At 44.4% G+C, this 13,993-nt stretch overlaps 1 protein-coding gene across 4 annotated transcripts in view; it reads right to left on the minus strand.

The window, feature by feature from the left end:
- ZMYM3 (zinc finger MYM-type containing 3) overlaps positions 1-13,993 on the minus strand; it is a 124,084-nt gene that overhangs the window by 41,547 nt on the left and 68,544 nt on the right. For all 4 annotated transcript variants that reach the window (XM_056538282.1, XM_056538283.1, XM_056538285.1 and 1 more), the window contains exons 8-9: positions 12,743-12,893; positions 11,408-11,523 (exon numbers count right to left, since the gene is read on the minus strand). In XM_056538282.1, the coding sequence (XP_056394257.1) occupies positions 11,408-11,523; positions 12,743-12,893 (267 nt within the window). The remainder of the gene's footprint in view (positions 1-11,407; positions 11,524-12,742; positions 12,894-13,993) is intronic.

Below are 13,993 nucleotides of genomic sequence, written 5' to 3' on the forward strand. Positions count from 1 at the left end.
CTAACGGGCGCATCCTGCAGCGCTGGAGACCATGCTTGGCCGGAGCCGGCATCACCAATGTGTTATGCATCGCTGGGGGGCAGAAGACCACGCTTCACATGAGGTAGGTACAATGTTGGGACATTTTATCATATAATATTTTATAACAAAAGTATACAGGATATAGGAGAATATTTATTGTAGAGATTTGTAGCACGGATCATGCTGCAGTAATATAGAGGGTGGGCCATTTATATGGATACACCTTAATAAAATCGGAATGGTTGGTGAGATTAACTTCCTGTTTGTGGCACATTAGTATATTTGAGGGGGGAAACTTTTCAATATGGGTGGTGACCATGGCGGCAATTTTGAAGTCGGCCATTTAGAATCCAACTTTAGTTTTTTCAATAGGAAGAGGGTCATGTGACATCAAACTTATTGGGAATTTCACAAGAAAAATAATGATGTGCTTGGTTTTAACGTAACTAATCTTTCATGAGTTATTTACAACTTTCTGACCACTTCTAAAATGTGTTCAATGTGCTGCCCATTGTGTTGGATTGTCAATGCAACCCTCTTCTCCCACTCTTCACACACTGATAGCAACACCGCAGGAGAAATGCTAGCACAGGCTTCCAGTATCCGTAGTTTCAGGTGCTGCAGAATGGGCAAAAGAAAAATTGGAACAGGACCCTCGGTTTACACAGATTTTGTTCAGTGATGAGGCAAACTTTTATGTGAATGGTGAAGTTAAACAAAACCACCACTATTGGTCTGACACTAACCCACATTGGATAGATCCCTCCAAGACTGTTGGAACACAAAAATTGATGGTATGGTGTGGTATATGGGGTACAAAGATAGTGGGCCCATTCTTCATCAATGGAAACCTCAAGGCCACTGAATATGTGAAATTGCTACATGATGATGTGTTTCCCTCTTTATGCACTGAAGTGAGTTTTTTCAGCAAGATGGTGCACCAACACATTATGGGTGTCAGGTGCGAGCATTCCTAGATGAACAGTTTCCTGGAAAGTGGATTGGTCATCGTGGGCCAGTTGAATGGCCTCCAAGGTCTCCCGATCTGACCCCCTTAGATTTTTATCTTTGGGGTCATCTGAAGGCAATTGTCTATGCTGTGAAGATACAAGATGTGCAGCACCTGAAACTACGGATACTGGAAGCCTGTGCTAGCATTTCCCCTGCGGTGTTGCTATCAGTGTGTGAAGAGTGGGAGAAGAGGGTTGCATTGACAATCCAACACAATAGGCAGCATATTGAACACATTTCATAATGGTCAGAAACTTGTAAATAACTCATTAAAGAATAAAGTTACGTTAAAACCAAGCACATCATTGTTTTTCTTGTGAAATTCCCAATAAGTTTGATGTGTCACATGACCCTCTTCCTATTGAAAAAACAAAAGTAGGATTCAAAATGGCCGACTTCAAAATGTCCGCCATGGTCACCACCCATCTTGAAAAGTTTCCCCCCTCACATATACTAATGTGCCACAAACAAGAAGTTAATATCCCGAACCTTTCCCATTTTATTATATAAATGGCCCACCCTGTATAGTAACTCCAGGGGTGTATATTTATTACAAACTGTAATGCTTAGAGAATTTGGATATGGGATCCACTCTGTCTTAAACTTGAGGTTGCGCATATTTGGTGGGGGATTATGTGAATGATCGGATGTTACACTAGTTTTATTCTGTATAACGGGCGCATTCTGCAGCGCATAATATGGATCCCATAAGTGTCACTCCAATTGACCATATCACTGATAACTCTAACCACTTTAACCATATATGCGCAACAGCAAGGATAAAACAGAGTGGATCCCATATCCAAATTCTCTAAGCATTACAGTTTGTAATAAACACCCCTGGAGTTACTATATATAACTGCAGCATGAACTGCACTACAAATCGCTACAATATTCTCCTATATCCTGTATACTTTTGTTATAAAATATTATATGATAAAATGTCCCAACACTGTACCTACCTTGTGGTCTTCTGCAGCATGACCCGCAGCGCTGCGTAATACATGATCTCCTATAACAAGGTCTCCAGGATGCGCCCGTTAGACATAATCAGCGCGGCATCAAACAGTTCCACCGCGAATCCATTTCCAAGCTCCTCAGCATTACAACAAATGCACACCCTTCTATTCCATTTGCTGAAGCATTGACCGCGCTGCAAATTTCCTCAATGAACGCCCTTAAAGCGGAGCGCATCTCTGTCACAAAGCAGCATGGCCTTCCCTGTGGAAGTCTCCAGCGCTGCAAAAAAGAAAAGAAAACCCCAAAGATGCCCCGAAATGTATTCCAGTTAACTCCTACACCTGTTGAAGTTAAACACTTGTTACACTAAATAAATAAACCAAAAACTAATAACACAACAGACCTTTCACATTACAGCAGCGTGGGTCTCCATACGGGAACCTCCAGAGCTGAAAACAAAACATTAAAAGGTGTTTAAAAATGAAAAAGTTAACTTTAAAGCAATGGGAATTATGTTATTACTTGTTATTTGTATATATTTTTAATAATTGTCATTGTGACCCGGCTTTTGCGTCTAATACTTACTGTCTGAGGAAGAACCTGGCCCAGGTTCGAAACAACTGTGTTGCACCTTTTATTCCAATAAACACCAATTTTACAGAAAATACCTTTGCAAACTTTTTGGGGGGCAGGCACCATACGGAAAATGTCTAGCTTTTTATTTCATTTTACTTCCACTGTGCCAGTGTTTTGGTGCTTTGTGCCAAAATAATCCTTCAATCCCGGAAAAAGGGTGTGACTGGCTGGAAAAGGGTCATGGTCAGTCAGAAAAGCTTGTTAGAAAAGTTTCCCAACTTGCAGATCTGTGAATCCTCATTGTAAATTGAGTGGAATCCTGCAAGTGACATACAGCATTTCCCACTAGTAAAAATTCAACACTCTTTGTAAATGAGGGACACTATTCATATTTTCTGGCTAACTAGTTCATGGGTTTTTCTTTTCCCCCTCTCAGTAAAATGGTTAGAACAACATTCAGCATTGAAATGACTCCATTTTTAAAGAAAATATATATTTTTTTTACTTTTCCTAAAATTTCCCTTTTTTTTCCCAAAAAACAAAAAAGGAAAGAAAACAAAATTTCCCCATGGCTCAAAAATGTACAAAAAATGTTAAAATGTCTTCCCACATTAGGCTAACTGGTTAGCCTAGTGTGGGTAGGAGTGGCATGCTATCTCTAGAAGGCACCAACACTTTTCTCCCTATTGTTGCCTCCTACTGGCAAGGACCTAAACCCACAGTGCTGTGTCCCCCAATGCAATCATTGAGATAATTGACAGGTTTCCTTTATTCCCTTAAGGACCCAGCCAATTTTCACTGTAGGACCTGGCCATTTTTTGCACATCTGACTACTGTCACTTTAAACATTAATAATTCTGGGATGCTTTTACCTTTCATTCTGATTCAGAGATAGTTTTTTCGTGACATATTCTACTTTATGTTAGTGGTAACATTTTGTCGATACTTGCATAATTTCTTGGTGAAAAATTCAATTTTTTTTTTACTTTGAAGCTCTCTGCTTATAAGGAAAATGAATATTCCAAATAAATTATATATTGATTCACATATACAATATGTATACTTTATGTTTCCATCATAAAGTTGACATGTTTTTACTTTTGGAAGACAGAGGGCTTCAAAGTATATCAGCAATTTTCCTATTTTTCACAAAATTTTCAAAATTGAAATTTTTCAGGGACCAGTTCTGTTTTGAAGTAGATTTGAAAGGCCTTTATATTAGAAATATCCCATAAATGACCCAATTATAAAAACTGCACCCCTCAAAGTATTCAAAATGACATTCAAAAGGTTTGTTAACCCTTTAGGTGTTTCACAGGAATAGCAGCAAATTGGAGAAAATTCAAAATCTTTATTTTTTACACTGGCATGTTCTTGAAGACCCAGTTATTGAATGTTTACAAGGGGTAAAAGGAGAGAAATCTTCCTAAAATGTGTAACCCAATTTCTCTCGAGTAAGAAAATACCTCATATGTGTATGTCAAGTGTTTGGTGGGAGCACTAGAGGGCTCAGAAGGGAAGGAGCAACGATGGGATTTTGGAGAGTAAGTTTTTCTGAAATGGTTTTTGAGGGGCATGTCACACTTAGGAAGCCCCTATGGTGCCAGAACAGCAAATAAAAAACCCACATGGCATACTATTTTGGAAACTAAACCCCTCAAGGCACATAAGGGGTCCAGTGAGCGCTACAATGCTCAGAAGAGAATGAGCACCATTGGGCTTTTGAAGAGAAAATTTGTCCGGAATTGAAGGCCACGTGTGTTTACAAAGCCCCCATAGTGCCAGAACAGTGGACCCCCCACATGTGACCCTTTTTTGGAAACTACACCCCTCACAGAATTTAATAAGGGGTGCAGTGAGTATTTTCACCCCACTGGCATTTGACAGATCTTTGGAACAGTGCGCTGTGCAAATGAAAAAAGGAGATTTTTTTTACACTTACTGTAAAATCTCTTCCTCGAAGGATCCATTGGGGGACACAGACCGTGGGTGTATGCTGCAGTCTCTAGGAGGTATGACCTAACAGAACCGAACCACATCCAGTTTGTGGAGTAAATGCTCCGTGCTCCTTAGGATGAGAAGAAGCGGGACAGAAGGAAGGAAGAACAATGTCCTCATTGAGCTGAAAGGCCGAAACAACCTTAGGCAAAAAGGAAGGATCTGGCCGGAAGACAACCTTGTCCTGATGAGTCACCAGAAACTGAGAACGGCAGGAGAGAGCTGCCAATTCAGACACTCTCCGAATGGAGGTGATGGCAACAGGAAACGCCACTTTCCAAGAAAGGAGGCACAGGGACACCTCCCTAAGGGGCTTCAAAAAGTTCACCTTGGAGGACCCCCAGAACCAGATTCAAGTCCCAAAGGGGAGAAGGTGACCGATAAGGAGGGGCAGCATGCGCCACTCCTTGAAGAAAGGTCCGGACATTAGAATTAGAAGCCAGAGGACGCTGGAAAAGAATAGAAAGGGCCGAAACCTGACCCTTAAGGGAACTGAGAGACAACCTCAGTTCCAAACCCGACTGCAAGAGAGAGAAGACGGGGAACAGAAAAATTAACAGGAGACAAAACCTGAGCTTCACACCAACGAAAATAAGACCGCCAAGTACGGTGGTACATTTTTGCCGAGGAGGGTTTACGAACCCTGAGCATGGTGCGAATGACTTGGGAAGAGAAACCGCCACGCCGTCAAAGGCAGCGACTGTAAATTGGGGTGGCAAAGAGGACCCTGAGCAAGAAGGTCCAAACAAAGTGGAAGGCGTAGTGGAGACTTCGCCACAAACGGAAGGATTTTCCGATTGTGCCGAGACGCGAAGAGGTCCACGTCTGGAATGCCCCAGAGGTCGCAGATCTGCGCGAAGACCTCCGGATGCAGAGACCACTCGCCGGGTCGGCCGAGGACTGGCTGAGGAAGTCCACTTCCCAGTTGAGCACACCCGGAATGTGAATCGCCGAAATGGCCGGAACCTTGTTTTCCGCCCAGATGAGAATCTTTGTCATCTTGGCCATAGCTGCAGAGCTGCGAGTGCCGCCTTGCCGATTTATGTACGCCACGGCTGTGGCGTTGTACGACTGGACGCGGACAGGGCGTGACTGAAGCAGGGACTCCCAATGAAGAAGGCAAAGAATCGCCCTCAGTTCCAAGATGTTTATCGGAAGAAGAGCTTCCCGGGGAGACCAGAGGCCTTGAACCGTCCAGTCCCTGAACACACCGCCCCAGCCCGACAGACTGGCATCCGTTGTAACCACCTGCCAGTGGAGGGGAAGAAATTATTGCCCCTGAAGAAGAAGGGGGGAGCGGAGCCACCAGAGTAGAGACTGACTGATACGACGAGGGAGAGCAATCTTGCGATCGAGAAACAGAGGAGATCTGTCCCATCGAGAGAGAATCGCCAGTTGAAGGGGACGGTAATGAAACTGGGCAAAGGGTACGGCCTCGATGGCCGCTACCATCCGACCCAAGACTTCTATGCAAACGCGGATGGAAACTGGGACCTGGGCCCGAAGGGAGCGGACTCCTGACAGGAGAGTCAGACGTTTGTCCGGTGGAAGGCAAATCCGGGCAGAGGCCGTGTTGAATTGAAGTCCCAGGAAGATCAGAGACCGAGTGGGAGAAAGGACAGACTTGTCCCCGTTTACCATCCACCCGAAGCGATCCAGGGTCTGGAGTGTGAGATACACATTCTCCAGGGTCTGGACTCTGGTGGGAGCCTTGATGAGTAGGTCGTCTAGGTAAAGGATTACTGAGACTCCCCTCGACCGCAACAGGGCTATCACTGGCGCAAGGATCTTGGTAAAGAAAAGAGGAGCAGTGGCCAGACCAAAAGGGGAGGGCTACGAATTGAAAATGCCCCTCTGGAACCACAAAACAGAGGTACCGTTGATGGCCGGGAAATATTGGAACATGGAGGTAGGCATCTTTGATGTCCACCAAAGAAAGAAATTCCCCATTGTTCCATGGATGCCACTACCAAACGGAGGGATTCCATTCGAAAGTGGCGGATGAGAAGACGACGGTTGAGACGCTTGAGGTCCAGGATTGGCCGCACAGAACCGCCCTTCTTGGGGACCACAAAAAAATTGGAACAGAAACCCTGAAAACGTTCCCCTGGAGGAACGGGGACAATAACTCCCTGAAGAAGCAGGGACTGGAGAGCCTCCCGAAACTGCTTCGCCAGATTACACAGCTTGTTGCCATGCAACGGCAAGGCAACAATCTGTGTATGCAATCAGCCATTGCAAGCTCATTAGGTCCCTATAGGAGCTATGAGCTCGCAAAAAAAAGTAAAAAAAAAGTTAACCCTTTCAGGTATTCCTTTCTGAATTAAAAGTTTAAATCACCCGGCATTTCCTAATAACAAAATAAAACCGTGTAAATAAAAATAAACATGTGGTAGCACCGCGTGCAGAAATGTCCAAATTATAAAAAATATACCGCTTTTAAAACCGCATGTACAATGGCGTACGCGCAAAAAAATTCCAAAGTCCAAAATAGCTCATTTTTGATGACTTTTTATACCACAAAAAAGTGAATAAAAAGTGATCAAAAAGTCTGAGCAGAACAAAAAAGGTACCGCTAAAAACTTCAGATCACGCCGAAAAAAATGAGCCCTAATAGCGCCCTGAACACAAAAAAATAAAAAAGTTATAGGGCTCAGAAAATGACAATTTTAAACGTATAAATTTTCCTGCATGTATTTATGATTTTTTTCAGAAGTAATACAAAATCAAACCTATGCAAGTAGGATATCACCGTATGGACCTACAGAATCAAAATAAGGTGTCATTTTTACCGAAAAGTGTACTGCGTAGAAACAGAAGCCCCCAAAATTTACAAAATGGCATTTTTTCTTAAAGTTTGTCGCACAATTAATTTTTTTCCCGTTTCGACATGGATTTTCCGGTAAAATGACTAATGTCACTGTAAAGTAGAATTGGTGGCGCAAAAAATAATTTTTTTGGTCAGATTTTTTGGTGCAAAATTGAAAGGGTTATGATTTTTTAAAGGTAAGCAGGAAAAAACGAAAATGCAAAAACGTGAAATCGTTCAGTCCTTAAAGGGTTAAGAAACATGGAATGGTGGAGGGCCGCTAGGTGACCCATAGCAAAGGCAGCACAACGGGCTGACTGCATAGAAGCTGTGCACAGAAATTCCCCAGCTTTAGAGCATTGGAGAACCAAAGCCGATAGATCCTCTGGGTTGGGGGGAGGGGGGGGCGCAGGATCCCGTCTGGATACCCTGACGGATCTTTGAGCACCACAACGATCGGGCTTTGGACACCCAAGCCGAGGCGAATGTAGGAAGGAGAGAAGAGTCTGCTGCTTCAGAGGCAAACTTCGCTAAGGACTACACCTTCTTGTCCGTCGGGTCCTTGAAAGCAGCCGCATCTGCCAGTGGCAGTGTGGTAGCCTTAGAGAGGCGGGAAATTGGTGGATCCACCGAGGGAGGGGAAACCACCTTAGAGACAAGGTCCTTGTCGAATGGGTAACGCACCTGAACCTTCTTCATTTCCGGGAACTCTTGTCTGGATGTTTCCATGCAGATTCCAGAAGGGTGTTAAATTCAGCGTGAGAGCTGAACCTTTGAGATGCCGGTTTAGCACGATGAAAGGATACTTCAGGAGTCACGTCCAAAGATCCTGGGTCCTCTAAGTGAAAGGTGTCTCTTATGGCCGCAACCAATGAGTTCACCGTTTCAACTGAATCCAAGCGGTCCTCAGAGTCAGATGCTGATTCGAAAGCCTCATCCGCCAGTTCACCAGGAGAATGTGAACCGGGTACGCGGCTCTGGCGGGACAGAGTGGCGACTGCGGGAACGTCCTCTGGAGGAGCGATGTTTGTGACCAGACCCGGAAGGGCAGGACCAACGAGGGGAGCGCCCACTTCTATCTGAAGACTCAATGGAAGAGTCAGATGATGCCCCCCCCTAGTACGCTTTTGAGAGCGTGAGGTATGTGGAGAAGGGAAGCGGGTCCCTTTAGAGGGCCGGCGGAGGGCAGACTTCTCCAAGGCAGACACCACGTCACGGGAGGCCTCAGCCACCGAACGGGAGACTTGAGTCAAGTCAGCCATATACTGGGATATGGAAGAAACCCAGGCTGAAGGGGCGGTCGAATCCACCGAAACTGAAAGAGCATCCGGGGGTACCATGGGGTCTGGGGCAACAGAGGAGCAGGCAGAGCAAGTGGGTTCAGCACAACCAGGCATTTTGGAATTACAGTTCTTACAGACAAAATAGGAAACTAATGCTCCAGTTGTCTGTTTAGAGGGAGGAACAGTTCTGGGTACGGACATAATGAAAAAAACTCTCTCACCTGAGTCTGTCCCCCCTGTGGCAGCTGCTGTGAGAACTCCACTCTGAGTGAAAGAGAGGGAGAAACAGGCCATCCAATAGCCATAGAGGGGCGTGCCTGGAGCAGAGGCACTGTCTATTGGCCTCTGCCCCCAAAATCACGCGCACGGTGCTGATTGGAGGGCGATTCTCGCCCCCAGTAAGCTTCGACGGCCCTGTGGGCGGAGCTATAGCGCCCCGGCCGCCGTGAAGAAGAATAGTAATGGCACCCGCTCCTTGCCCCGGGCGCACATGTCAGTCGCGTCTGCGCCCACGGGGAAGTGAGCGGGCAATACACAAGTCCGCCAGCAGCAGTCTGCCGATGAAACCGAAAGTAAGTCGGCGCTCCGTGCGCCGAACAGTACAAACGCTGTGGCTATCAGCCGCATAGTAAGCGCTGTGGCTGACAGCCGCATAGTATAAAAATATATACACACATGTAGTTAAAATAAAGTAATAAGGTAGCCCCTTCCTGCCCAAAATGCCATTGCTCGCCCCTGCTTGAATAAAGATAGAGCCCCAATAACGGCCAGCCCCTTAGATCCTGAAAGGTGGGCCAAAAAATGAGGGTCTCCAGAGGTTGCAAGTCAGCACCTAAAGGCAGAAAAATATATACTCACCTGGTCAGAAGAACTTACATAATGGAGTCTTCTGTGAAGTCTTCAGTCAGCCTTCTGTTACCTGCATCACGCCGAGATACCATGTGTGATCGTGGTGAGCAGGGAAATAGGGGGACCCAGACCCATGAGGTACAACCCCAAGTGCTGACCGTTGGTGAGAGGGGGGTTAACAGCGCATATACGCAATGTCTGTGCCCCCTCAATTGTAATGGGGAAACAGTGAGCCGCAGTTCCTGAGTCCCCACCTGAAAACGTAAAAGAAAAAGGAATAAAAAAATAACACATTCCCTAACTAGGAAGATAAAAAAAACATAAGACCTGGTCTGGAGAAATCCAGACCATGTCCACCTCCTTCAGACACTAAGCTTAAACTGATTAGCTCAGGGCTTGGAGGCGGGTATATCCTGCTGGGAGTAGCCGGCTTTTTTGTTGCCATAGTGTCATACCTCCTAGAGACAGCAGCATACACCCAAGGTCTGTGTCCCCCAATGGAGCCGATTGAGAAATTACATTTTTCATTTTCACGGACCACTGTTCCAAAAATCTGTCAGACACCTGTGGGGCGTAAATGCTCACTGTACCCCTTATCACATTACGTGAGGGGTGTAGTTTCGAAAATGGGGTCACATGTAGGGGGGTCCATTGTTCTGGCACTATGGGGGCTTTGTAAACACACATGGCCTTCAATTCCGGACAAATTGTCTCTTCAAAAGCCTAATGGCGCTCATTCTCTTCTGAGTATTGTAGTGCACCAAACTACAACTCCCAGCATGCCCGGACAGCCGTTGGCAGTCCAGGCATGCTCGGAGTTGTAGATTTGCAACATCTGGAGGCCCGCAAGTTGGAGACCACTGGCGTACAAGTATAGAGTTCAAGCGCCGGCGGCCCGCAACAAAGAGGAGTGGCAGTGCTTGCGGGTGACATATGTGAGTAGTACCCCGCTGGGCTGATAATTGAGGGGGAGCAGAACAGCGCTGGCGTGTCACATATGATTAGTTCCCCAATGTGGGGACAGCGCAGCAGCGATGAGCTGATAATTCATTCATTCCCAAGGGGGAGGGGCCCAACCGCTATTGCGGTATGGGAAAAATTCATATCGTGCAGCACAAAAAATTTCGGGTATTCGGTATGAACCGGTATACCTTCCAGCCCTAATATGCATCTTATTTCCAACTGTGCAGTGGATTTTTAACAGCATGAAATATGCTGCTTATATGCTACGGGTGTCCCTACCCTGAAAAAAAATCTTTTAAATGATATGACTGCATCATGTGGTGATCTATCATTAAAACTGTTTAAGGGATTTGGTTAGACTTTCTACTAAAACCCTAAAGCCTCATATAGTGGGCATTTTTAATGTGTGTACTTTTCATATTGTAGTAAACTATGGATCGTTTATGGTCTTACTAAACTTTGTGGCACTATATATTCCTATGGCACAGCAAGGCTGGATTCACACTTGATACAAAGCTAAGGCCCCCTTCACATTTATCAGTTGTCTGGCAGTGTTTCCCTCCGGTGTGCTTCAAAAAGATGAGCAATTGTAGAAAAAATTTCAAAAGGCACTTACCTATAAAATCCCTTTGCTTTACTTTATTTTTTATTAAAAATGGCTGTCCACCGGCAGAATGAGCTCTGGGCAGAGGAAGTGGGAGAAGTGAAACGATTCCATTGCTGTCACCACGCTCATCTTGCCCGTTCTGCCGTCGGCCAGACGTTTTTAATGATTGAAATGAAAAAGTAAAGCAAAAGAGTGCCTTCAAAAGGTTCTGTACAATTGCTCATTACATATTAAATATTTTTCAACAAAAAGGTATCCAAATTACCTAAGGAATTCTACATTATATCACATGCCTGCAATATAACTGATTATCAATTTAACATTAACTACCTGAAAGGTGGTCCAACAGCTGGGACTGCAGAACTGATAAAGAACTCGTTCTGTTTTGTTGTAATATGCTGGTTCCGACAGACTGCGTCTACACAGGCTACAAGGTCGCACAGGACCTGAGAAAACAATTGAATACTTATGTTTAAAAGAACAAGAGATAGATTTTCTTTTATGAAACAAAGGGAATTGCATCTACTCTCATTTGCTCCATACTGTATTTCTTTTCTGTATAAATACAGGTTAAAAATGTCAGATGCAAGAGATATTTATTCTCTTAACAAACAGAAGTATGTTCTTCACAACTGTTTCTTCCCCACCAGCCAAAGAATGTCATTATTGCCTAACAACTTATACTAAGCAGCAATGCCTATTGTAAAAGTCCCCATAAATGGCAACACATTTTAAGGGAAAGTTAAGCAAGTTCATCCACACTAAACCCAATAGACTGGGTTTCAGGCTGCTTTCACACTATAAAAGTTGTTCCATTAAAAGATACGTTATAAACGTCCAGTAGAAAAGCCTTAACGGATGTTAAACGTCCGTTACAAAATCCATTTAAGTCTATGGGATTTCTTGATTATCCATTATGACCCATTATGAACGGTCATGAATAATGGTCGTTATTTGTGACAGAAGAAAAAACAGCACATGCACAAATTTTTCTTCCGTCACAAGATACAGGTAAATTAATTGCCGCCATTTTTAACACTGAAGTCTATGGCAAACGGATGAGCCTTTATGTCATCCGTTTGCACCTGGTTTATAATATTCGTTATTACTTCTGAGACACGCCTGCTGTGCGCAAGACCGGGATGGATGGCGGACACTTTAGAGGACGCAAACGCGGCCAAAACAAAAAACTTTACTAAGTGAGCATGTTACATACCCCTTTTCACCCACACTATAACCCAATATATTGGGTTTCATGCGCGTGAACTTGCTGACAGTTTTCCTTTAAGACTGGCAGCATGATCAATCAGGACACCAGCAGGTGATTGGCTAAGTGGACCATCAATGTGTTGCATCTCAAAAGCTGGGGGCTGGACCCCTCAGGGGAGAAGCAGCAGACTTGTATGTACAATGGTGAGAGCTGTGCCTTGTTTAGGAGATTGCGGAGTCCCCAGAGGTCGGCCTCCCTATGATCATATACTTATCCCCTATCATGTGTATAGGGAATACGTTTTTCTAAAGTGGATAACGCCTAAAAATGGCCCGGATCTATAAACTGTACATGTGGGTCCATCACAAGAAAAAGGGCATTTCTGATCAAATCTGTTATTTAGAATTTATTAAACATATATTTAAATAAATAACACTATAGTACATGTATCCTACCTGGTATTCCAGCCTGTTTAACTTTATGCGAGGTAATACAGCAAATAGAGCAGAACAGGCCTACACGACCACTTTTGTCCACATTAGAAAGCATTTCAAAATTTTTACAAAGTGTTTTGCAATACATACACGGATAAACTTTTGTGTTTTTCTGTGAAAGATATACAAATTGTGATTTTACTACATATTCAGAAACAAAAATTCAAAACAAAAGAACATTTGAATGTTCTATTTGATCTGCATAAAAGACACTATCACAAAAGTCAAAGTTCAACAGATCAAAAATAAATGCATTTACCAGTAAGTAAAATGGTGCACAATGGCAAAAACCTGTAGCATTCTATAGCATCTGTGGCTGGTGAATTCGTACACTGTTATTAAGGTAAAATATAGAAATGTATGCTTTTCAGAGGGTTGTCCAAATTATTAGAATTTTTTACAGTTCGGCATTGAGATACGCTAGACTGACCTGTTTAATTCTTACTCCATCCAAAGCCGCCAAACAGGTTCCTTTTTTTGTTTACTTTTTACTGCATGGCCGTGGGCGATCAGATCAGCCACCAGAACCGCTGCATTGCCGCCATTAATATTGATCACAGCATCATACGAGGGTTAATGGCGGACACCAGCTCGATTGGTGATGTTCGCCATCACCAGCAGGTCCCTGGCTTCTCAAGGCAGCCAGACCCACAGTCTATGATAGAAGTGCAGCTCCTGCACTCACTTCATAGCAGGTGCCCAAGGAATTAGGGCCGCACAATATCAACACAGTGGGACTTAGCGTACCAGGATGTCCATGTACGTCCTGCATCCCGCCGCAACTATGAAGTGAGTGCAGGAGCTGCACTTGCATCAGACTGAGTCTGGCTGCCTTGAGAAGCCAGGGACCTGCTGGTGATGGCGAACATCAGCAATCGAGCTGGTGTCCACCTTTACGGGGGTATGATGCTGTGATCAATATTAATCACGGCAATGCGTGGCTGATCTGATCGCCCACAGCCATGCAGTAAAGTAAACAAAGAGGGAACCTGCGTGGCGGCTTTGGATGGCGTAAGATTTAAACAGGTCAGTCTAGCGTATGAATGCCAAACTGTAAAAAAAAGTTCAAATAATTTGGACAACTCTTAGCACCCCCCACACACACACAAAATCAAACTCCTCGCGCTCATTCCTTTTACAGGCGAGTATGCATGCAGTATGTAACCTGATCCCTTAAGGAGTATTCAAACAAAAATAGAGCTAAAATGCTAA

This window comes from Hyla sarda, chromosome 9 (genome assembly GCF_029499605.1).
Source record: "Hyla sarda isolate aHylSar1 chromosome 9, aHylSar1.hap1, whole genome shotgun sequence".
Lineage (NCBI taxonomy): Eukaryota > Metazoa > Chordata > Amphibia > Anura > Hylidae > Hyla > Hyla sarda.